This window comes from Cryptosporidium parvum, chromosome 3, assembly GCF_000165345.1.
Source record: "Cryptosporidium parvum Iowa II chromosome 3, whole genome shotgun sequence".
Classification (NCBI taxonomy): domain Eukaryota; phylum Apicomplexa; class Conoidasida; order Eucoccidiorida; family Cryptosporidiidae; genus Cryptosporidium; species Cryptosporidium parvum.
Window position 1 is genome coordinate 368,115 of NC_006982.1, and position 26,515 is coordinate 394,629.

The following is a 26,515-nucleotide window of genomic DNA, read 5'->3' on the forward strand; positions in this document are numbered from 1 at the left end:
TTCGGCGCCAAAATCATCAAAATAATACAATTTCCAAAAAAAAACTTGCCAGAAGAGTTAGTGAGGTTCTGATAGGTGGATGTGTCATATTCTTTGAAAGAATGGGTAATTTAATAGAAAGAGAGAATAGAGGAGTGCAATATCCAGTCAGAGAACAAATAACAAGAAGATTGAGTAATACAGAATATATTTTTAGTGAGGCTCTGAATAGGAATGATCCCAGAATTTCACTAAATAACGAAAAGCAAGAAAAAAAGCTGATTAGTGTTAGCAAGTCAAAAGCAATACAAAATCAGTGCCATATTAATGGCTTATCAATCCGATATATACCTTCTTTAAAGAGGATGAGATTCGAATATGACTGTATTCAAGATTCAATTTTGAACATATACAATTCAAATTCATTAGAGGAAAACTTAATTAACACAGAAAAACCAATATTCTCCCACATTGTACCAAAGTCTTTGAATAAAGAGTTTCAATGCGACTTGAAATCAGACTTAAAACAAAATTTTGTATTGGAGATTAAGCCAAAAAGTTCTTCCACTAATAATACTGAGACTATCCAGCTAACATTTTGTGAGCAGATCCCAAAGAAAGCAAATAATGCATTGGAAAGCCAGATAGAAATTAAAAGGCAGTGTGTACTTTACAATGGCAAAGCATTTGAAATCCAAAATATATTCGGGTTATCAAACAAATCCAGTAAGGCTTCAAAGAATGATGAAGATTCAGAAAAATGTGTAATTTGTTTAACAAATAATCGGGAAACAATATTGCTTCCCTGTAGGCATGCTTGTCTATGTAAAATATGTAGTAATACGTTATTTAAAAATACTCAAGATTGTCCAATTTGCAGAAACTCAGTCTTGGGAGTAGTAAATATTGAAGATAGTAAGTAAAAATCAATGTTTACTAGCAAATACCGGTTTTTACATGCATGGTTACATGCAAATTTGTAAATTTGGTTATAATATAAATATAAAGAAAAAGAAATCTAAGACATATATTTCCCTGATTTAAAATAGATTAGTCTTTCTCATAATACGGATAAATTCTTCTTGATTAATTTCTCCATCTCCATCTCTATCAGCTTCATCAATCATTTCTTGAATTTCCTCGTCAGAAATATTTTCTCCTAATTCTTTTGCAACCCTTTTTAGGTTTTTAAAGGTGATTTTCCCAGTTTCATCATCATCAAACAATTTAAATGCTTTAATAATTTCTTCTTTTGGGTCTCTTTGAAGTATTTTAGTCTCAACTAAGTCGTAAAAATCATTATAGCTAACCATTCCATTATTTAGTTCAACATTGGACAAAATTTTCTTTAATTCCTCTTTCTTTGGATCAAATCCCAAGGCTCTCATTGCCACTTTTACTTCCTTAATATCAATATAACCTATCGAGTCCCCATCAAAAAGCTCAAAAGCTTCCTTAATTTCCATTTTTTGCTGTTCTGTTAGTTCTGTTCTTTTCGAGACTGAACCCATATAGCTATTTCCAATTCCATTTCCACCCAAGTTACTTCCACTTCCTCCACCCAATCCGCTTATCCCATTCACTCCCAGAGATGAACTTGACGAGGGGCGAGACCTCATAATATTCTTCATTCCCAAATCTATACCTTAAATCAGAAGCTTAGATTCTAGGTTTAAAAAATATAATACAAAAGAATAAATAGTCAAATCTTTTTTATTTCTTAAATTTTTGTTTATCCTAGATTTCTTTAATACCAAATTCCTTTAATTACATTATTTAGTTTTATTTTCAAAGTAGTTTAGGCGCCAAAGCATGTAACAATTATTATGAAATATTACGTGTAAAAATAATTAAATAACTAAAAACTTAAAGAATTTTGAGTGGGGTCATCCAAATTGGTGCTTTCACCCCCAGACTCTTTTTTAGAACTACTACTACTTACTATTTCAGTTTCATGATATATGTCTGAGTCAGCTTTTCTAGCAATATGTGCGTTATTTGTACAAACCAAGTCACAGCTTAAGGCTTGAGATTCGTAATCTTTATCATCAAATCCACTTCTATCATCAAAACTACTATTATTATCATTTGTATTGTAGTTATTGTCTAGAAATGATGAAATTTCTTTCTCAGATTGGATTTCTGAGTGCTTATACTCTACAGTAACACCCTCATAATTTAAAGATGGAGGGCTTTCTTCTTCTAAAACATGTTCAGGCTTTAATTCAGATTCAGAACCGGTGATAGCATCGGGTTGTTTGTTTTCCAACTGGGAAGAATGTTCGGTTGACTCAGCTTGTTTTTGCTGTGGTTGGATCTGTACATTGCCATGCTCTTTTCCATCCTCCAAATCGTGTTGATTTATTAAGCCAATCTCGAAGCTCAAAACTGAGTTAATTTGAGAGTAAAACTTCTCAGATAGTAAGTTTAGAATAAATGACGTGTTCTCTGAGAATATTTCACTATCGAAGGAGAATTTACATTCTTTGAGTTGTTCTACTTTTAACTTGAGCTGTTGTCTTCTTTGCTTTCTGTTTAAAAGTACTTCATGTTTGCAAGCGTCCATTCTATTGATCTCATCCTGACGGCTCTTTCTAATCCTCTCAATCTTTTCCATAAACTCTTTTTCCTGGTGTAATACGCTCGAGTAACTATCCTCAAGCTCCAAAACTTCTTGTTGAAGAACTTGAATTGTTTGTGAAATCATAGAGGCTTCTTTAAAGTTTGCGTTTTTAATCTTGTCAGATTTTGAGGCTTGGGAAAGCCGGATCTGTTCTTCTAATAACTCCTTCTCCTCACCTTTGTATCTCTTTATTTCCTGTATTTCTCGCAGTTTCTCTAAAACTACCTTTTCCTGTTTTTCAATCTTGGAAATTTCCTCTTGGATCAGTTTTAGTAAATCGCCTTCTCTAGAAATTTCCAACTTATATTCGCTCTGTTTCCTTTGTATAGGATATACAAAATTTTGTAAACATTCTTCAATCCAACAAATTATTATTGTCAAGCTTGAAAGCTCGTCTTTATAAACTTGTCTTGTACTTTTATATTCTTCAATTCTAATCCTTCTTTCGCTTTCTTCTTTTTTAATCCTCATTTCTTCAAGCATTATTTCATTCTCAACATTAGAAAGTTCTTCCAATAACTTATTCTTTAGCCTGATTAGCTCTGAATATCTCTCTGAAATACTCATTGGCTCATTCTGTAAATTATTCTCATCCTCCTCTCTATTTGTTGTCTTGTTAATCCCAACTTGCTCCAAATCACCGCCATAACCCTTAAGATCTTTGGTATTTTCTTCCAAATCTTGTTCTAACCTTTCTAATTTGCTTTGAATATTTAAACCAAAAGTCTCAAATTTACCTACCATCTTTGAAAACCATTTGGAAAGCTCCTCAATATCATGGCTTGTACCAAATACTCCCATACTTTCACTATTCAAATTTGAAACCAAATCCTTTAAAGAGACTGAATCCTCATCATATATCTGTTCATAGTCATATCTACTCTTTCTTAATACTGTCTTTACTTCACTACTTCTTTCATATGAAGCTTCTGATCCTGACCCAACTAGAAATGGGCAATTCGTAGTTGAATTTAGCTCAATTTGTGCATCAGTATCTTCCGTAGCCACTACTACTGTCTTCTCTATCATATCCTCCTTAAAACTCTTCTTTAATATTGAGCTCTTTCCATCATTTATCTCCCTATTTCTATTATTCAATCCCATGGAGCCTAAGTTTTGCCTTAATGCCTCAACTTTGTTCTCATCTCTTGGTTCACTCTTCTTTTCTGCTTTCAAAGCTGATGTTCTTTTCGAAAATAATGAACTTAAATTCGACTCCTCTTGCCTTTGTTTTTCCATCCCCATTAATGAGGGTCTGGAAATTGATGTACATCCTATACCTATATTACTTTCTCCTATTTCCGGCCTTACTGCTTTTCTTGTCTTCTTTCTGATACCTGTGATACTAAAATTTTTATCTGAATTTAATTCCATCTTAACTACTCTTTGAAATATTCTAATAAAAGTAAAATTAATTCAACTTCGCTTAGTCTTCTCCAAATATTTTTTGGAATTTCACTCTTAAAATCCACTATATGTTATTTTTCATTACAATTTCCTAGCTTATAACTCTTAATTTCCCACTCCTCTTTTCTGGCCAATTTAATTAATATTTATCTCTATTTTTATAATTATATAAAATTTAATTTTTTTTTTTTAAGTGGCATTACCCTCTTCTATTCCCATGTAGTCGTATTTTTTTTATTAATAAATGCCGGTACTAAAAAAAACATGCACATGCCCCCCACATTAAAAATTTAATGTTATTCAACATTTGTCTGCATTTAACGTAGTATTAGTTTCAACTAAGAAAACAATTTTGAAATCATACACACACCTAGGATATATCCAAAAATCACCCCTCGGTAGATGTCAGGACCCCTACACCCCTTCCATTAATCAGTGTATAACTTATTTAAAAAAAACAAATAGAACACGTAAAAACACGTAATTTGCACACGAAAAAAAAAGAAAATCCAAAATTACAATATTAATGAAATAAAGTCGTTTTAATGGAAAAAGAACGATAACCACAGGCTTTCTAGTCCAACTTTATACATCCGGCGCTGTTAACATTAGAAAGTTAACATTTAGTAGATAGTATATTATTAAGATAAGAAATAAGGATAACCATTTCCCATCTAATATTTTAGGACTACCGGCTAAAATGGCCGGTCCGGAGTCTGGATACAATTGATGGGAAAAAATACCAATGTATTTCGGTTAGACCTAAATGAGATTTGTATGCCAAAAACTCTTCCAAATTCTTAATTGATATTTGCCAGAGATTTCTTTTTCTCGAAAAAAACACTGATTACTCGAATTGCAGCTAAAATATAATATTATACATAGGAATTCCTGAGTCTGAAGATGGTCATTTCTGGAATTGGAAACCTCTTTTACAGAAAGGACCTACCACTATCCATCAGATCAAAGACCTTCCTAAATCCATACTACACTGCTTATGATGCTTCTGGAGCACCTTCAGCTTCTCCGGATGCGCCCAAGTCTGCAGTCCATAAAGTCAAGTTATCTCTCAAGAGCTGCATAATTAGAGTAGAATCTTTATAGCAATCTTCAGATAACTTGTCTAATTGTTCAATAGCCATTTCAAAAGCTTCCTTGGCCATATCTATAGCTGCTCTTGGTTCATTCAATATTTCATAATGGAATACTGAGAAGTTCAATGCTAAGCCAAGTCTAATTGGGTGAGTTGGTTCCAAATCCTTAGCAACAACTGTAGCATCCTTGTAAGCTTTTAAGGCATCCTCAGCAGAGCTCTGCTTGGAGTCACCTGTGGAGAACTCGGAGATATATCTGTGATAATCTCCCTTCATCTTGAAATAGAAAACTTTACTATCTGGACTTGTTGCTGTTGGAATTAAGTGCTTGTCAAGCATAGTCAAGATGTCATTGCAAATATCTGTAAGCTCAGCCTCAACTTTGCTTCTATACTTTCCACACATCTTGCTGGCATCCTCGGCATTTCTGCTGTGTTCTTTCTGCTCAACAGAAGAGATTATTCTCCATGAAGATCTTCTGGATCCAACAGCATTCTTATAAGCAACGCTAAGTAAGTTTCTTTCTTCTACAGTAAGTTCTTCAGATTCTTGTCTTGCCTCAACAACATCCTTCATGTATTTGGCCATTTCATCATAACGTTCAGCCTGTTCAGCCAATTTGGCCATATAAACATTAGACTCTCTTGCATTTACTGAATCACTCATTTTTGAATTCTTAATATTAAGTTCAGAATCACGAATAGTGTGCTGAGTTCTTAGTATTTACCTATTGAGTTAAATACTATTTAATCTTATATTATTGTCTATCTTATGTATATGTAGATATATATATGTATATAAATTATAAATTAATTTATATATAAATATATATATGTATATTTATTATCCACTCAATAAGTATATATTACTATATTGCTAATATCTGGATGTTTTATCTAAAATTCCCCCAGTGGAATAATTAATGTGTATAATCTTATTGTATCTTTCCACGTTAAATTAAGTGAATAGACATGAAGCTTCTCACACTTGACCTTTATATAATAAGTTATTGATATGCACAACAAACCTATTAACGTCTTATCTATTACAAATTATCTTGAATTACCCCCTCCTAATTACAGTGCAATATATTTCTTAATAAATATAATATCCTACTCTTTGGTGTCTAAGATAATTTATCTTCACTTTTACAATTTTACTACGTATTATTTACTAGTCCTTTATTTCCACTATGTATAAATAAATATATATTATATTTGTATTAATTAATTAATCAATATACTTATATCTAGCCGCAATTATCCATTCTAACTACTCCCCACCCCTCTCAGACAAGCTTGACTGAAATGTGGGGAGTATCATCTAATTAATTAAACGATACCCGCAGATTTGCCGCCTTAATTTGGGCGGTAATGTGCCCCCTCGGAACATTCATAAATAGGGAAGAGTATAGATTAAAGGAACAGCTAAGAAAAAATAGGGATTTTTTTTTCTTAAATCAATTAATACTTAGAATTAAGGAAATACTAAAGTGTTGCTACTAATGTTGCCGTTCAATAAATAAATCTTTTATTAAACAACAACTGGTGTTATAATAAAGAAAACTTTCTTTTATCTATCTCTAACTCCTTACTGCAAAGTTGATATACCATATAAAATTAACATCGTCCCTCCGTACCAGCATCCAAGAGTGTATATCTCATGGAAGTTCGTATTACAATAACATGTATCTGACTCAATATAATAGTCTTCCTAGATAAATAGCAAGTATAAGCTAATATATTATGTCTTAGAATTAGAGCTCATATTCCTTCTCTTCCTCCCTTAGATAATCTCAACATGGCTCATGCTTAAGTGTAAATACAAACGTTACTGCGGAGTGAGCCATAGAGATAGACAGAATTTATGCAGTTGGAACCTCAATCTCACCTGCATCAATCATCTTTTGTAAATCAACTGGTTTTTGTCCATCTACAGTGCAACCAATTGCATTACATGTTCCGAGAATCTCCTTAACGGTACCAGAAAATGCCTTAGCTCTTGACTTGAATTTCATTGCACGAGCAACAGAAATAACTTGGTTCATTGACAAGTTTCCGCTGTGCTTGATGTTCTTAACCTTCTTTCTGTCTCTAATTGGCTCCTTGAGCTCTTTAATCAACAAACATGTTGCAGTTGGGACAACATCAATCTTAGCCTGACGATTTTGAACAGTAAGCTTAACACAAACCTTCATACCCTTCCAGGCAGCTGTACCCTTGGCAATATCATCACCAACTTTTTTTGGTGACATACCCAATGGACCGAGCTTTGGGGCTAAGACAGATGTTGCTCCTACCTCACCTCCAAGTTGTCTGATGTACAAGTACTTGACTTCAGATGGATCTGCTTTACCTGCTGGTGGCATTGTGATTTACTACCCTAATTAAATAATCTGTACAAAAACTTGGAAAATTATCCCTAATTCAGTTTGTCTAAACTCTGGAGTTTCCTTTATTTGCCTCCCGTCTTTTTTAACTTTAATAGTTAAATTGTTTGCCGCCCAGCTTCCCCGTCTACAATTACATTATAATAAATAATAAAGGTACTATATAAGTTGAATAACAACTTAATAATAAATCTAAAATAATAAATATTATAATTTATATTTAATAACAATTTTATTTTACATTATTTAACTCAATTAAATGGATAAATTACATTTAATATTTATATAAACAATATTAATAAAATTGAGTCAATGGTTTGGCGCCAAATACTATTATTTATAGATTACTATTAAAGAATTTGAATAAATTTAAAATTCGAATTCAGTCAATAGATAAGAACATAGACTTTCAGAAATAGCAAAAAAGAATCGAGTAGATAAGAACTTTAGATTTTGTATTACTAATATAGGGTGATCTTTCAGTAGTTGATTTAAATGCTAGCTAAATATATAGTTTTGTATTCAATAGATATTGAACTTTAATAAAGTTATATATGAATAAAGAAGATAATAAAACCAATAATATCTAGTCATCAGAGTCCTCGTCAAAATTATTAATAAGTAGGAGAGTATTTGGATAGAATCCAATTTCACTTATAGTGATCTCTTTATCTGCATATGAATCGTCAATTTCCACTGACTTAGAGTGAGGGAGCCTTAAAGAAAATTTATCAGAAATTAAGTTGTTTTTGTCCAATGCAAGAGAATCAATCCATTTAAATATCTCATACACAGAGTCGTCTTTATGGAAATTTCTTTGAAACTTTTTCCCTGCTGAGTTTTTCACACAAACTCTAGAGAGACTTTCTTGTTCGATATCTCTATCTTGTTGAAATTCAGCTTGTAATTTTTCTCTTCTTTCTCTAATCAAGTCCTTAGTTCTTTTTTTCTCTAATGCCTTTTCTTGTTTCATAGAATCCAAATTTAAAGATCTCATATACTCAAGATCTTGTTCTTCTCTAATTCTTCTAGCTTCCTCAATCTGAACTTGTTCAATTTGAGAAATAACTGATCTATTGAAATTTCTTATAGATACATTATCTTGAGCTCTATTATTTAGATTTGGAACACAAAATAAAGTTTTAAAGAATCCAAAGATTGCACTTAGACTTGTTCCACAGACTGACAAAAACATCTTAAAACATTTTTTAAGCTTCAAAGTGTTTAAGTGTTTTCCTTCATTAGTCTGATCAATATTTGTTTCCTGTTGCTCATTCAAATTTTCATATTGATTTACTGTTATATTATTAGTATTAACTTGTTCAGTAATATTAAAATTATTACCTTCATAAACATTTGCATTTTGTTGCTCATAATAAAGAGATATTGCATTCTCTAAATCCCAGTTCGTTGATTCTAAAATTGTTCTACCTGTTGTAATATCACAGGTTGTGATCTCACAGAAAGCTTGTAGCAATTCAGTTTGGCCTTCTGAAATTTCTGTCATTTATATATTTATATATAGGAAGTAAACCCTATCAGTTTGTGTTTAAAGTAAAAAAGAAAAAAATAGTTTGTTAGAGATGTTCGGTATTAAAGAATATTCACCAAAAGACTTTGTAGACAGATTTTAAATCATAGAATAACAAATATTCTGTTAACCCACACAAATTCTTGCTCAGTTTTATCTACAATACCATCCAAATCAATCAAATGATCAAACTTCTTTTTCTATGTATTACTGTTTTTCTCCACTTTGAAAATACAATCACTACGTGTTAGTTATATTTATACAAAAGTACTATACTAACATATATAATACTTTTTTATTTGGAAAAAAAAAATCTTACAATAATTATTTAGTTTTATATATTACTTAATTATTCTAATATACAATTAGTTTTGGCGCCAAACACGAACCAATAACATGCAATAATAAAAGTTACAAGTCAGGAATTAGCTTCTCTTGACTAATATAGGCATCATACACATGTTTTGTTGTAATGACTCTTTTATTTGAGCCACTGTCATTTAATTGTTTATTAATTTTTGCCATAAGCTCCAAAATAAAGAGCTTGGTAGCAGAAGAAATTGCCAAGGTAATTTCCTCTATATTCTCTGGAATATATTTACTTTTCTGATGAAGCATTGACTGTATATAGCTCAAACTATCTTCAATAGGCTCTCCATTTTCCACCCCCTCATTCAAATCCAAATACCCAGAACTCACTAAATAACTAAGAATTATTGATTTTTTAAAACCTGAATTTCTACAATTTTGAATTGTGGAATCCACCTTTTCTATTCCAGTTACATTACTCCCCTCCCCAGCCTTATATGATATGTAATCTAAGACTAAGTCAACCATTTCATTGCTTAAAATCCCACTATCCTCGTTTTCTACTACTCTACTACTTGTGGTGTTCATACTGTAATCTTTGACTGCTCCAGAGTATTCCATCTCCTCATCCATATTGAAAACATCCTCATTTGATGTTTGAGAAGATCCAGGAGATAATTCATCAAACCCGTCCCCCACCATTCTTTTTACCAAAAATTTTTATAAACTTAGTCACTTAACAGCTAATTCTTCAAAAATGATAACTTCCTTTTAATAAGTTCTTGTAAAATCTGCTATATTTAATTATGCAACTTTTCTGCAATTGAAATTTGAACAGCTCAATTTTATTAATATTCAAACTGAAGGCAATAATAATAATAAAATATATTGACATTAGGCGCCACTTTCATGTATTTTGATTATTGCAAGAATTGGCAAAAAAAAATTATTCAAGGTAAAAATCTACACACATGCATACGTGGGATTATCAATTTTAATATTAATAAAAATGAATCAATAAATCATAAAAATAAACTCAATAAGTTCTTTTTTTTATCATTCCTTTTAAAATTGGAGTGTATGCAAAAAGTCTTACATGGTATTTAGTTGGATTTTCTAACCTGTTTAATATAAAAAAGACTTTAAGTAGATTTTAATTCCTCTTCTTCCTTCCCCATAAATATATTGCATTTCAATTAAATCTTATGTAAAATAAACAAGAGGTCATAGTAGTAATACTAAGAAATGATTGTTTAACACTTAATCAGAAATTTTTTTTTCCCCCAAACATTTTTAAATAGTGAATATTTTTGTGTGCAATTAAATAAATCACTATATGTGTGATTAAATGTGAACCCTCAACAAGTGATAAATGCACCTAATTAGAATTATAATAAGAGAATTTTTTAGGGAGACTTAACATTTAATAAACTTGAAGAAAGTGTATTTCTCGTACTTGGAAACTATTTAAAAAACTCAACTCAATATTATTGAGGAATAGTACAAACTCTGGAGTAACTTTGTAGATATTAGATATTTCACACTTTATTTAGCAGCCAAACTGAGCTCAAGACCATTTATGGAAGTTAAAAAATGAGAAATTCCCATTTTCTAGGGTTTCTCTTATTACTCCTATTAGTGCTTTCAAAGCAAGGAGAGGCATTAAAGGTAAAGAGCTTTTTTTTCGGCTTGGGAGGTGGAGATAAGAAAGAAGAGAAGAATGAAAATAAGCAAGAACAGGGGCCCAAATCAACACAAGATACTAACGGAATAAACCCAGCTGCAGGAGTATCCAAATCAGAAGGGAATCCACCTGAAAATTCTTCCAAGCCACCAGAAGAGGCTAAAAAACCCGAAGGAAGTCATCCTGAGGAAAAACCACCAGTAGAGGCTAAAAAGGCTGAGGGAGGCCATTCTGAAGAAAAGCCACCAGAAAATCACCCTCCTGCAGAGGGGGGAGAACCAAAACAAGACAATTTACCATTTATTCCTAGTCCACCACCACCACCTCCTTCAATAGCTCCAGAACATGAGCCAGAGCACCCCCCTTCTTCTTCCCCTCCTCCTCCTCCTCCTCCTCCTCCTCCTCCTCCATCAGGATGTAGCTGTGGCAACGAGAAGCCTCTTTCTGATTGTTGTCATGAAACCGTTTATGGTGAGAAGAAAACAGGAGAAAAAAGAAATGCTACAATTACTGGAACAATTACTGGAACAATTACAGATTCAGTATTAACAGCAAAAACAGGAGATGAAATAACTGTTAAGCATAATTCTGATAAGCCAACTCCTGAATGTGAACGTTCTAATAAGCAATCTGTTACTACAGTAACTCATGAAGCTCATACAAATCTTCATTCTGTACAAAGTGGAAAATTACCTTCTCTTGAAGCATCCCCAAATGTTGGTAAAAGTAAGTTTCCCAATGGAGCCAACTTTATTCCTCTTGTATTGGATGCCAATACGGGCCAATATGGAGTTGAACTCAAGACCATGGATTTGCTTGTTACAGGCCAGGATGAAAAAATTAAACCTTTCGATATGTTAATTCCATTCGTCAATGAAAGCGGTCAAATTAAATTTGTAACTAGAAGGAGATTAAGGCAATTAGTCAAATCTGGTCTTTCAAAAGGTTTCTTAGAAGGTGTTCCTCCATTTACTCAAGAAGCTATGGTTGAAGGTGCAGCTGAACCAAAAGAAAATAATGAAGAAAAAAATAATGAAGAAAAGAAGAGTGAAGAAAAAAATGATGAAAAGAAGCCAGAAGAAGAAAAGAGCTCAGAATCATCTGCTGCAGAAAAAGGTAAAGAAGCTGCAAACAGTGCAAAAAGCCTACTGCAAGAGGCTGAAACTGTTCTTACTGGAGGATCTCTATTTGAACCCTCTGAAAAGAAGGAAGATGATAATAAAAAGGAAGAAAAGGATGACAAGAAAGATGACGATAATAAAAAGGATGATGAAAAGGCTGAGGAAGGTGAATCTAGCTCAGAGAAAAAAGACTCCAGCGAGTCAGAAGAAACCTCTGAATCGTCAGGTAGTGAAACATCAAAATCTTCAAAATCGGATGATGTTGATAGTGCAATGGGAGCACAAGATTCTGCGAGTGTACATGCATCAGAAGAGGAAGAGGAAGAGGAGTGAATAGCTTTATAGGTATGATAATAGAGGTTGTGCCTAAAAACGTTGTCAAAGAAACATATATTTAAAGTCTAAAGACATTACACTAAAATCAGCACTTTTAAAATTAGTATATATTAGGTTTTAAGATTCAATACAAGTAAAGTCAACTAGTAGCAAAATAGACTTGTAATATAACTACTTACTTATAAGTTAAATGTTTATATTTACAAAAAAACACAAATCTCTAAATTTAGAGAATTCTGTTTAATTCTTCTACTGTAGATCATTGATTGAAAGCCCATCAAGTAACTCAGAAATGTCAACTTGTTGTGAAAACTCATCATCATGATCTTGTTGGTACCCTTCGTCATCCATAATCATATCATCAGATTCAAATTGGCCTTGTGATTGATTCTTTGAGAGTTTATCTTTTTTAACAAGGTGTCTGGGTTTTCTAGCCTTTTGATAAATTTCTCTGGATGATTCTTGTATTCTTGGATCCCAATATAAATTAACATCACGTCTCATTTCTGAATCTTCTTCAAGTTCTGCTTTGAATTGTTCAAGATCTTGGTTAAAGCTACTCTTAGAATTTGCATTGTCAAAAGCAAGCTGTTCTTTTGGAAGTCTTTGTAAGACCCAAGGTCTTTGAATAGATGAATCAAGATTATTTTGATTTTTTCGGAAAACCTTCTTGACAAGAATTACATCATGGTTACGTTCTCTCCATTGAACAAATTCTGAAATATCTTCAACAACACCAAAGTTATTTAGTGTTCTAAAATCATATCCAGAAACCCAGTCACCTGAATTCAAGTATGCTCCTAAATGGGTGGTTACTATTACACTAGAGTCTGGTATTCCTAAGTCAGACTCTCTGCAAACTTCAACCTCTGCAATACAAACTTTGTTATTCTTACCTTGGTTATGATCTGATCCTACAGCTGAATGCTTCCCCGTGGTATTAATCCTTTCAACATTGAGAACATAAAAGTCAACTAGACTTGAACGTGATAACAATGGGATAAACGAGCTTCCATTAGATCCCGAATATTGCCAATACTTCTCTTTTGTAAGATCTGCTTCTCTTCCTGTGAAAGGATCTATAAGAGAAATTCTGTTAGTTATCTTCTTACATAACAATAAAGATGAAATACCTCCTAAGAGTGATATACATAGATTCTTTGGAATAAAAACGACGTCATCTTTACAAATTGGACATAACTCAACAGAAAATGTGAATTTGTTATTGTGAGTATTAGAGCTTAAATCTTGAGAAATAAGCTGTCTACTGTTTTTAACCTTGGATGCAAAATAATGAGTAATAAAGTCAACAAGCTTCTGAGCATGACTCTTCTGTTGAAACTGGAAATCCAATCCATCAGGTTTCTCAACAATATTAGACACTTTCTCATGTGCTCCATGCTTTAGAATAAGTTGTTCCAAGTACAAAAAGGTTCTCTTATGTTCTACTCTCTGACGAACTTGTACAACAGTATTCCAAGTATGAGGAGTAAAGCTCCTTCTACAATCATCACATTGCTGAGCTTGCATAAAGAACTCAACTACTATACTCTGTTGAATAATTGCTCCATTCATTACCTCTTTTTGTATTGTACACTTAACCTTCAATCTTCTACTATGTGGCTCTGTCCAAATAAATGATGCATCTACCAGCCTAACAGTGTTCAAACCCTTTATTTTCTTCAAGCATAAAGCTAATAACTCTCTACTTTCTAACTGACAAGATACCCATGGAGGCTTTTGAAATCTCTCGCATTGCCTACAAAATGATATTATTGCTTGCCTAGAAATTCCTTCAGTTATATCAACTTCTGATCGAATACAATTTATACACATTCTAGATGGATTAATTTCTGTTGCAACTCCGCATACACAACAGTTCATATATTTAGGACGTTCTACCCTGTAGCTCATCCCATCCATTTCTCCATAAACTGTTGCATTAGCATCCATATGCATTTGACTATTCTCCATACTACCTACCATCCTTCCACCATCATTACTATCAAACATCATCGGGCTCGCTTTCTATAAATAGTAACTTCGCCCGGTCAATTTATCTCGAAATGTAAAGTTTAACTGGTCGGTCAATTTAAAGTCTTTTTTAATCAAAATGTCTTCCCGCCTAAAAAATGACTATCCTTGTAGAAAATTATAGGGGGAATGTAATAATTGAACGTTTTGGCGGGCTTTTGCTTTTAGTTGGTTAAATTACTAAAGAATAAAGTGGGTTTAGAACTAGTAAGGGTCGGAATGAAAGGGAAATAAAGGTAGAAAGAGAAGGAGCGATGTAGTGGATAGAATTTAGATTTGTTTTATAGATAGAGCTTCCGACTTGTTTATAGTACTTAGGTTATAGATCAAATTTATAGAAAAGGTATCTTAGTTTGTTAGGATATTGAAAACGATGCAAGTGACATAGCGGATGATTAAGGATATTCAGATTTTGGGTAATATTTTGGTGGCAATGGGAAGAGCTGCTAATTGAGAAATTTGGCAAAATTAGCGACGATCTTGGCGAATAGAAACTGCTTCCAGTAATTTTAATGAGTGAAAATTGCTGGTTAAAATTTGGATGGGGGGAGGGGGTAAATTACATAATATACCTTATATATTTAATATCAAAAATATACTTGTGTATATTAATTTTTATATTAAGGTATACATTTATATATACAAATAAATATAAATGTATAAATATATATTTATTAATATTGTTATTGTAGATATATTTTGAATAATACAGTTTAATATTAATATTGTATGAATACTTAAGTTAAGTGTGCTGTTTATTAAAGATAGTTACTGATAGTAAATAGCAGTAAAACCTAAAGAGAATTAATTTTCAGGTAGAAATTGAAGAGAATCTTGAAAGGAGGAAAATTAAACACAAATTTGAAATTATAAAAATTATAGAAGTTGCCAATACTGCAAGGTGAATTCTAATTATAATAATTGCAAGTATTCAAGAGGTTTCTCCATAGTATAGGGGAAGAAAGAGGTTGGTTAAATAATATATAAAGTCAAACAAGACAAATAATACAGTGTAGAGAATACAGGAGATTTAAATATTTGTGAAAAATAGCTCAAAATAACGAGGAAGACAATAAAATTGGTAGTAGAGAGAGGAGCCAAGATCCCAGGACAGGAAGCAATAAGAGGCGTAAGATGAATAGGGAAGAGAATCCTTCAGGCGGATCCAGTGAGGTTTCACAAGAAAACCCTGAAAATCATGAAGGGATTCAAAATGGTGAAAATATTTCTGAAGACTGGAATCCAGTTGAGGGGGATATAAGAGCTACAGTCTCCAATGATCGTCATCAAGCTCAAAATAACAATTTGGATACTGGAATTCATACCTCGAATAGTTTAAGTTCCGAAAACTATGTAGTTGTTGGTTCTTCAGAAAATGAGATGAGCGAAGAAAAGAGGTTCAAAATTGTAGTTAGACCTTTAAATGGGAGGGATTTAACAGTTGAAGCTTCTCAAACCTCAACAATTCGCCAGCTAAAAGTTCTGATAGAGGTACAGAGCGGGATTGAAGCTATAAACCAACGTCTAATTTTTCGAGGAAGATGTATGCTTGATGATGATACTGTTGGTACATATATTAAAGAGGATGGAGTAATAATACATTTGGTTCCATATGCAAGAAATCAGAGAAATGAAGGCTCAGCTCAACCTGCTTCTGAATCCAGATCAAGAGCTTCGGGAACTGGAGGAAATGCTGCTAACATCCACAACCTTTTTGCTGCAACATCTGGAATACCAGGTTTGAACACATCAATAGGAGGATTTCCTGGTGCAATGATGTTTGGAGCAATTAGATTAGATGGTGAAACAGGTCTTCCCTTGGAAGCTGAAGATTTGATGCAAAGAGTGTTGAGAACTTTTGGAGATGCAGTAAACGGTAATGGGATAGATCAAAATCTGATGAATATTTCCACAGGAACTGGAGATAACAGAAACTTGGGCTCAGTAACGTTTGATTCATTCGCTGTTGGCCAACCAACAACAATACCTGGCTTCTCAGGACTTATTTCTAGTACAGAAAGAAGCAATCAGGAGTCTTTATCCTCCAACACTGATGCAAACAGAACCACAACATCCGCATCAACTGGTGCTACCGCCAATAATTCTGCAAACTCATCCGCTACTGTTACAGGAACTGAAGGTAGGAGAAGCTCAAATACTAATGGTGCCAATATGAACCGTTCTGGAAGCAATACGGACTCTAGGTTAAACAACAACTCAGCACAAGCTCAAGGAAATTTCAGAGGTGGGAACGGAGAAGGTATTAGAGGTGATCCGATGAATAGCAACCCAATTGGGAGGATTGGGACAATTGTTTCCAGAATTTTCCAGGCCTTTAATCAACCAGTAGGAGAAGGAATCCAGGAAGGAGAAACCAGGTCTGAAGGCAGAGTTAGTCAGGCTGGAATCGGAAATGGAACTGGGTTGGAAACTGGGGCTAGGGCTGATGTGGGTTCTGGCGCTAACCAGACTGTAGCTTCTGATAGAACTTCAGGAAACACTACTTCCCAGGATGTCAGGGGGAGAGTTATTTCAAGTCCAGCCTCTGGTCTGAGCTGGACCCAGATTGCATCTTCTGGGGCTCTGAATACCGGTAGAACAGGTGTACTGCCAATAGGACGTCCAGGTTTAGCAGTTGCAACGATTCCAATCTCTAATTTTTCAATTCCAATTACAATTAGAGCTACTTCTTCTACGGGGATCCCCTCAATCAATCTTTCTCAGAGCTCAAATACAGTAGCCAGCGTAGCTGCACCCGCCCAGGGGGAGTCAGCCTCTGCAAGAGCTCCAACAGATACTGGTAGCACTCCATCATCTAATACAAATGTGTCTGAGGCCTATAGAACTTCTTCAAACAATTTCTTTAGGAATATCTCAAATGTCCTAGAAGAATCAGCAAATCAGCTACGAACAGTTGCTGCTGGAATCAGAGAAATGAGTGGATTAGAAGGTCCAAGTAGAACTGAACAGAATAGGGAGGGCTCATCCTCTTCGTCCTCTCTACCTCCAATCCCCTCTAGTGTGAGTAGCAGAAGCATTTCGGGTGAAAATTTGGCTTTGAGTGGCCAGACTTCTGACTACATTCAGCACCATTCGCATAGACTTTATATATCTAATGAAGTGGTTCATAGGTTCCTTCCTTGGGACTCTCTTAACGAACTGATGGATATATTGGAGAGAGATTGTGGATGGAGAAGACCCAGAATTACAATTCCTCCCCCTGTGGATTCTATTGATGCTAGCCCATTGGCAATCTTTATTTCAGTATACCTCCAGGCTATGTCAATAGTTCAGTCCAATTTAATGCAAATACAAGCATGGCAAGAGAGGTTTGCCAGATTAGATATCCCAAGACTATGCTATACAGTACATTTACTTGCGCTTATTTCACATATTTCGGCTCATATTGGCTCACTTTTAGCCTGGCTATTCCAAAATATGGCGCAACATGTCGAACAGGACAGACTTATTGAAGGACTACAGTGGAATAGGTCTAGTAATGAAATTGAGAATCCTATAGATATAGTAGAAAAAAGACAAGATACTTCAGAAGAAACTAAAGGAATGGATGTAGATGAAGAGACTCCATGTGAATTGATTGGAGAAGATATCTTAAATAATGCTAATTTGAATCAAGATAACCAGGATATCAAAGATAATACAGGAAATGTAGCGAAAATGTTTGAAAGAGATAGTTCTAGCTTTGGTTTTAATAATGCAAATACAAACTCATCCTCCAATGTGGGCTATGATCAAAACAACGAAGAAATAATAAATAAGCTTCCTGATGAAATTAGGGAAAAATGGGAAAGATGGACTGGTAATCCACAAAACTTCTCCAGAAATGTTTTTGCCTCATTCTCCACCAGACCCTTCAGTGATACATACCAACAAGGTGATGTGTTCTCCAGCAGCTCGAGTTTTGGATTCTCCCAACCCTCCAATGAGAATGGAAACACATCAGGTAGTAGAATTAATAGTCATCCTAGCTCCCAAGAACTTTTGAGAATGATTATTCACCAAACAGAAGCTAATTTGAATATTAGCAGCTCCTCGAATTCTCGTAATTATACTAATATTCAGGCTGAATACCGTTCAATGCTAATCAGAGACCTAATAAATATTGCAAGGAATGACTCTGACTTTCTTAATAATCGAAGCAGATTTCCGTACCTACAAAGAATTATTTCCCTTTTATATGAGTAATTTTCGCTATTCCAAGGGTGAATATTGCCCTAGTAGAAGAAAATGTCTTCAATTATAGAACATAAATGTTAAGAGTACTTTTATTACTGTTAAGGCTAGACTTTCCCTTTTTTACTTTCTAGCTTTATCATCCTCTATCTCCTCTTATTATTTTTATTCATGTTTCTATTCCTTTCAAACATAAATTGAGAAAGCAGCATTAAGCATCAAATCACAATGTGGTTCTTTTTATGGTAATTTTCTTTGTTCCCGCCCAAACATGGGATCACAACGGTATTAAGTTACATGTAAGGCGGGGTAGGCCTGTCTGATTAATTTGAAATATTAATATAAATAAGAAATAACAAGCATTAGAGGGAATTGAATATTGTAATTTAAAAGACCAAATTGAGTTAATTTTTCGATAGAGTTTTGGTTTTAGATAAAAAATTAGATTCAGACTATTTTAGTTGAAGTGTGAAGTGAGAATATTTCACAGGTTTTTTTTGTGTTTAGCTCGATAATAGTTCAAGGTAAAAAGGGGGGTAGGGGAGCGTTTAGGCTTCAAATTTATAAATATTTGATTTGATACAATTTTGGTTGATAAATTTTGGATTTAGCGATTATGGCAGACTATGGGACCACTGAATACTGGGAGGAAAGGTACAAGAAGGACTCAAATCCATATGATTGGTACCAAAGGTGGGAGAATATGAGGGAAATAATTAAGGAATATTTGAAATTTGATGATAAAATACTTGTTGTTGGCAATGGAACAAGCAGATTACCAGAAGAAATTTATGATGATGGATATCAAAGCATTGAAGCAATGGATATCAGTACTGTTGCAGTAGAAATTATGCACGAAAGATTTGCCTCAAGAAATATTCCATGCCAAGTCGGTAATGTTTTAGATATGTATCAGTATTCTGACGATGGTTATGATGTAGTTATTGATAAAGGAACATTTGATTCTATTTTATGCGGTGAAAATAGTCACATTAATATTGACACCATGATGAGGGAATTAGTTAGAGTACTAAATTATGACAAAGGTAGATATATATGTATCTCTTATGGACAACCTAATTATAGATTAAACTACTTGAAATCTATGAAAGAGTGGGAAGTTACCACAATTCCAATTAAAAAACCTGCAAATGACCAGATTTATAAACTTAAAAATTACAATGACGAGGATTCTAACTCACAAGAAAATGTGAATATTACAACTTCAACCAGACCAGACTTATACCACTATATATACGTCTGCACAGTGGTTAATAAAAATGTCCCTGAAATTGGAAATTCCTTGAATTTAAATGATGATGAAAATGGAGATATTAAGACTGATAACGACGTTGAATTAAATGCTGATAATATTCAAGATCCTAATAACTTTGAACAAGATCTTGGGGAAAACCAGGAGGATGAGAGAAATGAATTCCAAGTTCCTGATGAGAACAAAGTTCTTGAAAACTCTATTTAGTTTTTCAAACTATTGTATTGTCTTATAAATCTTCAGCTTTTAAATTTTGGTTAATTTTTTAGACACTTTATGCTTTCGAAAATAGAATAGAAAAAGAATTAGGTCTTAAATGTTATCATAGATTTCAAAATTCAATTTTAACTTTTCAACCACTATTCATCACTTTTAGCTTCAATATTTTTAGTTAGTAGTAACAATAATTCAGTAACTCAAACGTTACTCCTCATTATTCCAAAAAATTGTCAATATCACTAATCCTATGAATTTATTTCCTTAATAATCACCTTTTATTCTATCTTATTTTTTCCTCACATTTTTTCTATTCATAGAAATATATATTGCATGTAATCACTAGACTGTGAAAATTTTAATTCAAATTTATTTCGTTTCATTTTTTTTCCTAATAATTTGTAATGTAATATTTTAACTATATCTAAGTATCTGAATACATGATTAAATTCTACAAGGAACATGATCAACCATTAGGCCTCGTTTTTTGGCTCTTTATCTATGTTCCTTTTCAATAAATAACTAATTATTTTAATCAACAACTTTCGGCGCCAAAAACATGCATTATAACTAAACTAAAAGCATGTGGGGCAGTTTCTTCCTTGACATTTTTCTGCACAAAATTAATTCATTTCTGTATGGAAAGTCAAAAAAAAAATGAAGTTCATATTTCTGAGAAGATTAAGGGAAGTTTTCAGACTAATAAGCATCAAAAATAGTTTTAAGTTAATTAATTAAATTTTAATTACCACTTCTTTTTAATTATTGATGGCAATAATTAATACTTAAAATCACCATATTAAACTATATTTTAATTTATAGCACACATTGTAAGCCTAATATATTTAGCAGCTTACAATAATTATTCTTTTTTCAAAAAATGCATTAATATGACCTGATAATAATAATTCAGTCATCTCTCCCATCCCCCTTCTCCCCTCTTTTAATTTTTAAATTAAATTTACGTATTTGATCTATATTTATTCAATAACTAAATGAATTGTTTTGGCGGGAAACAATTCCATGTAAAAATTATTATCGTTGGTCAAAAATACCAAAAGTGAAATAACAGGGTTATGAAAGGCTTGGAAAAAAAATTAGTAAAACCATAATTAATTAAATTAATAACAACAGTGTTAATACTTATTTTGTGATATGAACGGTGAGCCAGACGGGTGAAAAATTTACAAAAGTTAATTAAGTGAATTAATTAGACGTTTGGACTTAGAAGAGAAAATAATAACATAATAAATAAATAATTACACATTAAATTTTATAGCAAGCAGTTCAAATTAAATAGAGACGTGTTAATTAAATTAAAGTATAAATATTTGGGTATATAAAAAGAAAAGGAAAATTAATTAGGAAGAGATGTTGATAAATAATGAGAATGTGAGGGCAGAAGAAGAGAATGGTCGTAGACCAACAAGAAACGAAACTATTGTCTATAAGATAGTAAATTATATGTCATCTTTAATTGGTGGAATTAACGATAATGTGGGTAGAAATAATCCGTGTATTGGTATTTTAAGTCCAATGTCTCCAGTTATGATAACAGATCATGTTAAGACAGTTGGGAATACAATGGTTTTACCAAGTCCAGAACCAATAATTCAGATGATTCCAAATCAAAATCTAAGGAATAATATGTTCTTTAACGTTTACAGCAATGATAAAAAATATGTTCATAAATTTGGGCCTAAAGTTACTCCATATACTAATTTGAATAACGGATTATTAGCTATTAATGAAAAAGGAGACCAAATTGTTACTGGAAATATATCACTCATGAGTTCTCCTACTGATATGTGTTTAAACTCTTCAAGAAATAAATTAATTAATCCTAGTAGTTATTTTTCGAGATTAAGGAATCCAATCAGTGAATGTGGAGGTCTTGTAAAATCACCAATCAATTCATGTTTTAGTGGCCAAATCAACAAGGCTAATGAGTCATCTATTACTGAAATACTTGTCTCACCTGAACTTGCTCAAACACTTCAGCAGATAATTTCAATAATTTCCCACCAAATAGAAATTGATGATTCTGAAAATTTTATTAATATTAATAATATCAAAGGATCTGTCAAGATTAACAGATTTCAGAGAATTAACAAGAAAAGTACAATTGGAGGATTAAACTATGCCCTTATGAGTTATTCAGCAAGTATTATTCAAAAACACTTTAGAAATTTTGATAATAATAGAATGGTAAGATATATTAATCCAGTTACTAGAAGTAAATTTTCAAAAAATCAAATCATGAATGCAATTCATATTATTCAAAGATATTGGAGAATTTATATGTATCGTAACCAGATTATGAGAGAGCTCTTAATAAAAAATGTTATGACTGCTAGAAATGCTGCAAGTTGTAAGATAGCTTCTTTATGGAAAGGATATAAAACAAGAAAGTTTATGGATTCTATCATTAAAGATGTGTATATCAAATGGATTTGGAATAATGATGATTCAGCTAATAATAATTGTTCTTCTGAAATCAGCAATACTCAAAACTATGAATATTCAAAATATGAAGTTAAGTTAAGAGGATCTTTCACGTGTAAGCCATGGCAAGAACATTTAAAACTTAATTGGGACAACCAGGAAAACTGTTTTCTAATTAATATATGTCTCACAAAAGGGGCTCATTATCTCCAATTTATAATTAATGATGAAATTAAAGCTTGTGGGAGTATGGAAATTGTTGTTTTACCTATCATTGGAGTATCCAATAAAATCAATATTGTTGGAGAATCCTACAAAAGTTCACGTAAGTTTATTCTACTTTCCTATCAACTAACACATTTTTTACTCTTTTTTATTTTTATTTTTCAGTAAAGAGAATTAGATCAAATATTCAAAAAATTACTTCAGAAATTCATGTTTAGCTAATTTGATATAACTTCCCGCTTTTAAATAAAAACATTTAGACCGAAAACCCATTAATTCACTTATTCTTTGAAAACACCTTATCATAATGCTATCGAATAGGTTTACTTAATTAGAAGGAAATTATTTTTGTATTTTAATTGATATTTAATTCTATTCATCTCTTCCTAGTTTCCTACACTTTTATTATTACTCACAATTTACATGCAAAATAACAACGTTGGCGCCAAAATACCCGCCTAATAATGTATGCTTTAGACTAAATAACTAGGTCAAATTAAACAAATAATAGTAATTAATACTAAATTGATAATATAGAGTGGTAAAAACGTAAAACTCTAATTAAAACGGCTAAAAATAAGGAAATAATTTATTATTAATTTATGATTGTGATCATAATAATAACATTTTAGTAGAATTATCACACTTTAAAGATTTATTCAATAAAGCTGGATACTAATTAATAAAATTATTTTTGTAAATTGTGTATTAATCAATTGAGTAAAATTTCGTGATCATACTGGTCTAAGCTACTTTTTTGTAATAATAATAATTGTTACTATTAGAATATTTACAAAAGTAAAGCTAATTAAGTAGATTTTTGAAAAGTAATGGTTAAAGGGACACTACAATACCTTTGAAAATGTTTAGTCGTCTATACAATAGAAACGTGGATAGCAATAATCAAAGCTCTGGTAAATCAAACAGAATTAGAATCACCTTAAATGACAGAATAAATTCTAGAGAAGCTGCAAAATTTCCAATCACTGAAAGCAGATCTTTTATCAATCATGGAGAAAAAGATGATTATTCGGTAGTAAGAAGAAGTAATACTATAGGAAGAATCATACAAAATGGATCTCAGCAAATCTTCTATCCTATAAACCCCAATAATAACTTTACTAGACAACAAATGAGAGGTTGTTACAATTCAAATATAGTACAAAATAGTCACTCAAACTTTCAACAAAATGGTTCCATCGATTCTGCTCTCAGTAGCAGGAGATCCAATGAGTTTAATACAATTCAATCTTTAAGATCAACATCTGATTTAGCTTCGAAGATTTCGTCAAACGTAGTATTAGCAGAAGATCAGGAACCTAAAATAGCTGGAAACAAAGTAAAGTCTATTACATCTTCAATTCCTCTAAATTTAATAGAGAAAGATTCGGCTGAGAGATTAAAATCCTCTGTAAATAGTCAGATTAATGAAATTGAAGATAGCGAAAATGAAAGACTAAATAGTAATAGAAATAGATATGGACTTTCACTTGATTTATATTCACTTACTGAAGATTCTGCGAGAAAAATAAAGCCAGAATTGTCAGTTGAATTGGAATGTTCGATTAATGAGACAAGTGAAAATAATGAGGTACTTGTAAGGAGTATTTCATTACAGAAGGAAAAGTTACCTAATTTGGAGATTTTTCCTTTGGAAACAGTGAATAGCCCAAATTCAAAAAGTAACAATAGAGAAAACTGTCAATTAAGGAGATTTATTGATAATAGTGAAATCACTGGATTAATTTCAAAACTTAACAAATCAGCATTTTATTTTGTAAGGTTTAATTTACTTTTACATTTAGCTGCAATAGTTATTCAATGTTATTTCAGACGATATCTATGCAAGAAATATCTATATTTCAGAAAATATGGACCAATTAAGCTCTTGAACACTTCTGCAATGCAAATACAAGCATGTTGGAGAAGTTTTCTGACTAGATTTGGCGCATCTCTGTGTGAAGGGACGCCTTCAAACAATGGAAGTCATAAATGTATAAATGAGTATAATTGGTCGACTCTTCATGAGAAGAATTTTACTGAGATTGTTAAAAAAAGAAATCAAAATGCAAAATGCATACAAAATTTCTGGAGAAATATATATTTAAAAAATATCAACATTGAGAGGGAAATCCTGACAAATTCCATATTCTCAGCTAGAGCTTTAGCTAAAGAGACTATTGAGAAATTCCTTCTTGGTTATTTAGTTAGGAAGAATGCTGATTCTAGATATAAACTAGTTCCTATTAAATGGAGTTGGAGCGTTCAGGAGATTTCAGAAATCTTCATTTTGCAAAAAATTAGAAACAGATGGTCAGAACCAAAGAAGATGTGGCTCAATCAGGAGGAAAATGTCTACAGATATAATCTTTTCCTATCAAATGGTATCCATCAAGTTGTATTTAAAGTGTACTATAAGAATAAGGAGTGTAAAGGAGATCAGGATTACAAGATTTTATGTAATTCATCCTTGGAAACTACTCCAAGTGATGAATTCCAGTTTGTAAACAATATCAGTGTTTACAATAATAACTATACTGTTAGTGCTTTCAAGTACATGAGAGATAGAATCTCATACATTAATTTCTCAACTATAAATTATTTGGACAACCTAAACCCCGATATTATGCAAAATATTGAGCAGGATCTAGGCTATATTGCATTATCTCCGAGTTACAAGCAGCGCCTTGATATTGAATACTCAGAAACTGAATATGAAAACTCTCCCTATAAAGAGTTTGACAGAATTAAGAATGATGTAATTAACACTCCAAGTACTAACTTAGACTATAGTCCAGGAACTCAGCACTTTATCCATTAATATTGTAATTAACATTTAGTTTTTGGCATATCCACATTTATGATATGTGTAATTTATTAAGTTATTTTTTTCTAAAATATTTGCATCTTTCAAACCTTTATTATTCCCGCCAGATCTAAATTAGTATTACTTAGGGTAACTAGGCAAAATAATAGAAATTCAAAGTTAAAAAAAATAATAACAAATTATATTAATAAATCAGAATTATTAATATATAGCATATGCCTTATAAAAGGTTTTTGTTAATTAAAGCTAGCTGTAATATTAATATAATTGTTTATACTGATCATGGTAGATAATACTCGAGGAGAAAAAGATCTAACAAGCCTAAATACAAATAATAATGAAGGCTTGGATGGGAGTTCCAACTTCAATTTTGACATTCAGTCATCTCTTTTGGCAACAAAGAAGGCACTAGATGAGGATATGAAGGTAAGTTTGCTAAATAATATTTTTGAAGAGTTTTAGTGATAGCATTGCTGATGCTCTTTAATAATTTAGTTCCTAGTAATTATCAACTATATGTAAATTTAGAATCTAAGCATTGTTAATGTTGACGCGGGAAACATTCAAAAACTTTCACAGTTATTTGATTTATCACTTACACAAGCCGAAAACATACTTAAAGCCAACAACAACAGTGTTGAAAAGTCTATTGACGATTTGTTGTTAAACTTCTCAGATTTCCAAAATTCCAGACTTGATTATCAATTTTAGAATGGTGGCGCCAAAGTCATGTATTTTGGTTAGTGTTTGGCGCCAATCTACAATAAATAATTAAGGGGTACCTATTATTTAAGGAGAAAAGAATGCAAAAAGGTTTGTAGAAAAATT

The 26,515-nt window shown here is 32.2% G+C and overlaps 13 protein-coding genes across 13 annotated transcripts; 6 read left to right on the forward strand and 7 right to left on the reverse strand.

Moving 5' to 3' along the window:
- Positions 1-101: 101 nt before the first annotated feature.
- cgd3_1260 (RING domain protein) lies at positions 102-902 on the forward strand (the record flags this gene model as incomplete). Its single annotated transcript, XM_626702.1, has 1 exon — positions 102-902. The coding sequence occupies one exon, from the start codon at positions 102-104 to the stop codon at positions 900-902; it is 801 nt and encodes a 266-aa protein (XP_626702.1).
- Positions 903-1,019: 117 nt separating this feature from the next.
- On the reverse strand, positions 1,020-1,610 carry cgd3_1270 (centrin, putative; the record flags this gene model as incomplete). Its single annotated transcript, XM_001388063.1, has 1 exon — positions 1,020-1,610. One exon carries the CDS (start codon positions 1,608-1,610, stop codon positions 1,020-1,022), a length of 591 nt encoding a protein of 196 aa, XP_001388100.1.
- Positions 1,611-1,837: 227 nt separating this feature from the next.
- On the reverse strand, positions 1,838-3,976 carry cgd3_1280 (hypothetical protein; the record flags this gene model as incomplete). Its single annotated transcript, XM_626703.1, has 1 exon — positions 1,838-3,976. The coding sequence occupies one exon, from the start codon at positions 3,974-3,976 to the stop codon at positions 1,838-1,840; it is 2,139 nt and encodes a 712-aa protein (XP_626703.1).
- A 1,028-nt stretch (positions 3,977-5,004) lies between these two features.
- On the reverse strand, positions 5,005-5,826 carry cgd3_1290 (14-3-3 domain containing protein; the record flags this gene model as incomplete). Its single annotated transcript, XM_626704.1, has 1 exon — positions 5,005-5,826. A coding segment is annotated over one exon (822 nt), but the record flags the coding sequence as incomplete, so codon positions are not given.
- A 1,141-nt stretch (positions 5,827-6,967) lies between these two features.
- On the reverse strand, positions 6,968-7,477 carry cgd3_1300 (60S ribosomal protein L12; the record flags this gene model as incomplete). The annotated part of the gene is made up of 1 exon (XM_626705.1): positions 6,968-7,477. A coding segment is annotated over one exon (510 nt), but the record flags the coding sequence as incomplete, so codon positions are not given.
- A 601-nt stretch (positions 7,478-8,078) lies between these two features.
- cgd3_1310 (hypothetical protein) lies at positions 8,079-8,999 on the reverse strand (the record flags this gene model as incomplete). The annotated part of the gene is made up of 1 exon (XM_626706.1): positions 8,079-8,999. The coding sequence occupies one exon, from the start codon at positions 8,997-8,999 to the stop codon at positions 8,079-8,081; it is 921 nt and encodes a 306-aa protein (XP_626706.1).
- Positions 9,000-9,434: 435 nt separating this feature from the next.
- cgd3_1320 (hypothetical protein) lies at positions 9,435-10,034 on the reverse strand (the record flags this gene model as incomplete). Its single annotated transcript, XM_626707.1, has 1 exon — positions 9,435-10,034. The coding sequence occupies one exon, from the start codon at positions 10,032-10,034 to the stop codon at positions 9,435-9,437; it is 600 nt and encodes a 199-aa protein (XP_626707.1).
- An 891-nt stretch (positions 10,035-10,925) lies between these two features.
- Positions 10,926-12,470, forward strand: cgd3_1330 (hypothetical protein having a signal peptide; the record flags this gene model as incomplete). The annotated part of the gene is made up of 1 exon (XM_626708.1): positions 10,926-12,470. One exon carries the CDS (start codon positions 10,926-10,928, stop codon positions 12,468-12,470), a length of 1,545 nt encoding a protein of 514 aa, XP_626708.1.
- A 252-nt stretch (positions 12,471-12,722) lies between these two features.
- On the reverse strand, positions 12,723-14,489 carry cgd3_1340 (NMD3p like protein involved in nonsense mediated decay; the record flags this gene model as incomplete). The annotated part of the gene is made up of 1 exon (XM_626709.1): positions 12,723-14,489. The coding sequence occupies one exon, from the start codon at positions 14,487-14,489 to the stop codon at positions 12,723-12,725; it is 1,767 nt and encodes a 588-aa protein (XP_626709.1).
- Positions 14,490-15,641: 1,152 nt separating this feature from the next.
- Positions 15,642-18,713, forward strand: cgd3_1350 (UB domain containing protein; the record flags this gene model as incomplete). The annotated part of the gene is made up of 1 exon (XM_626710.1): positions 15,642-18,713. The coding sequence occupies one exon, from the start codon at positions 15,642-15,644 to the stop codon at positions 18,711-18,713; it is 3,072 nt and encodes a 1,023-aa protein (XP_626710.1).
- A 586-nt stretch (positions 18,714-19,299) lies between these two features.
- cgd3_1360 (methylase) lies at positions 19,300-20,181 on the forward strand (the record flags this gene model as incomplete). The annotated part of the gene is made up of 1 exon (XM_626711.1): positions 19,300-20,181. A coding segment is annotated over one exon (882 nt), but the record flags the coding sequence as incomplete, so codon positions are not given.
- A 1,380-nt stretch (positions 20,182-21,561) lies between these two features.
- Positions 21,562-23,028, forward strand: cgd3_1370 (hypothetical protein, transmembrane domain or GPI anchor at C-terminus; the record flags this gene model as incomplete). Its single annotated transcript, XM_626712.1, has 1 exon — positions 21,562-23,028. The coding sequence occupies one exon, from the start codon at positions 21,562-21,564 to the stop codon at positions 23,026-23,028; it is 1,467 nt and encodes a 488-aa protein (XP_626712.1).
- Positions 23,029-23,722: 694 nt separating this feature from the next.
- cgd3_1380 (hypothetical protein) lies at positions 23,723-25,681 on the forward strand (the record flags this gene model as incomplete). The annotated part of the gene is made up of 1 exon (XM_626713.1): positions 23,723-25,681. The coding sequence occupies one exon, from the start codon at positions 23,723-23,725 to the stop codon at positions 25,679-25,681; it is 1,959 nt and encodes a 652-aa protein (XP_626713.1).
- Positions 25,682-26,515: the final 834 nt, after the last annotated feature.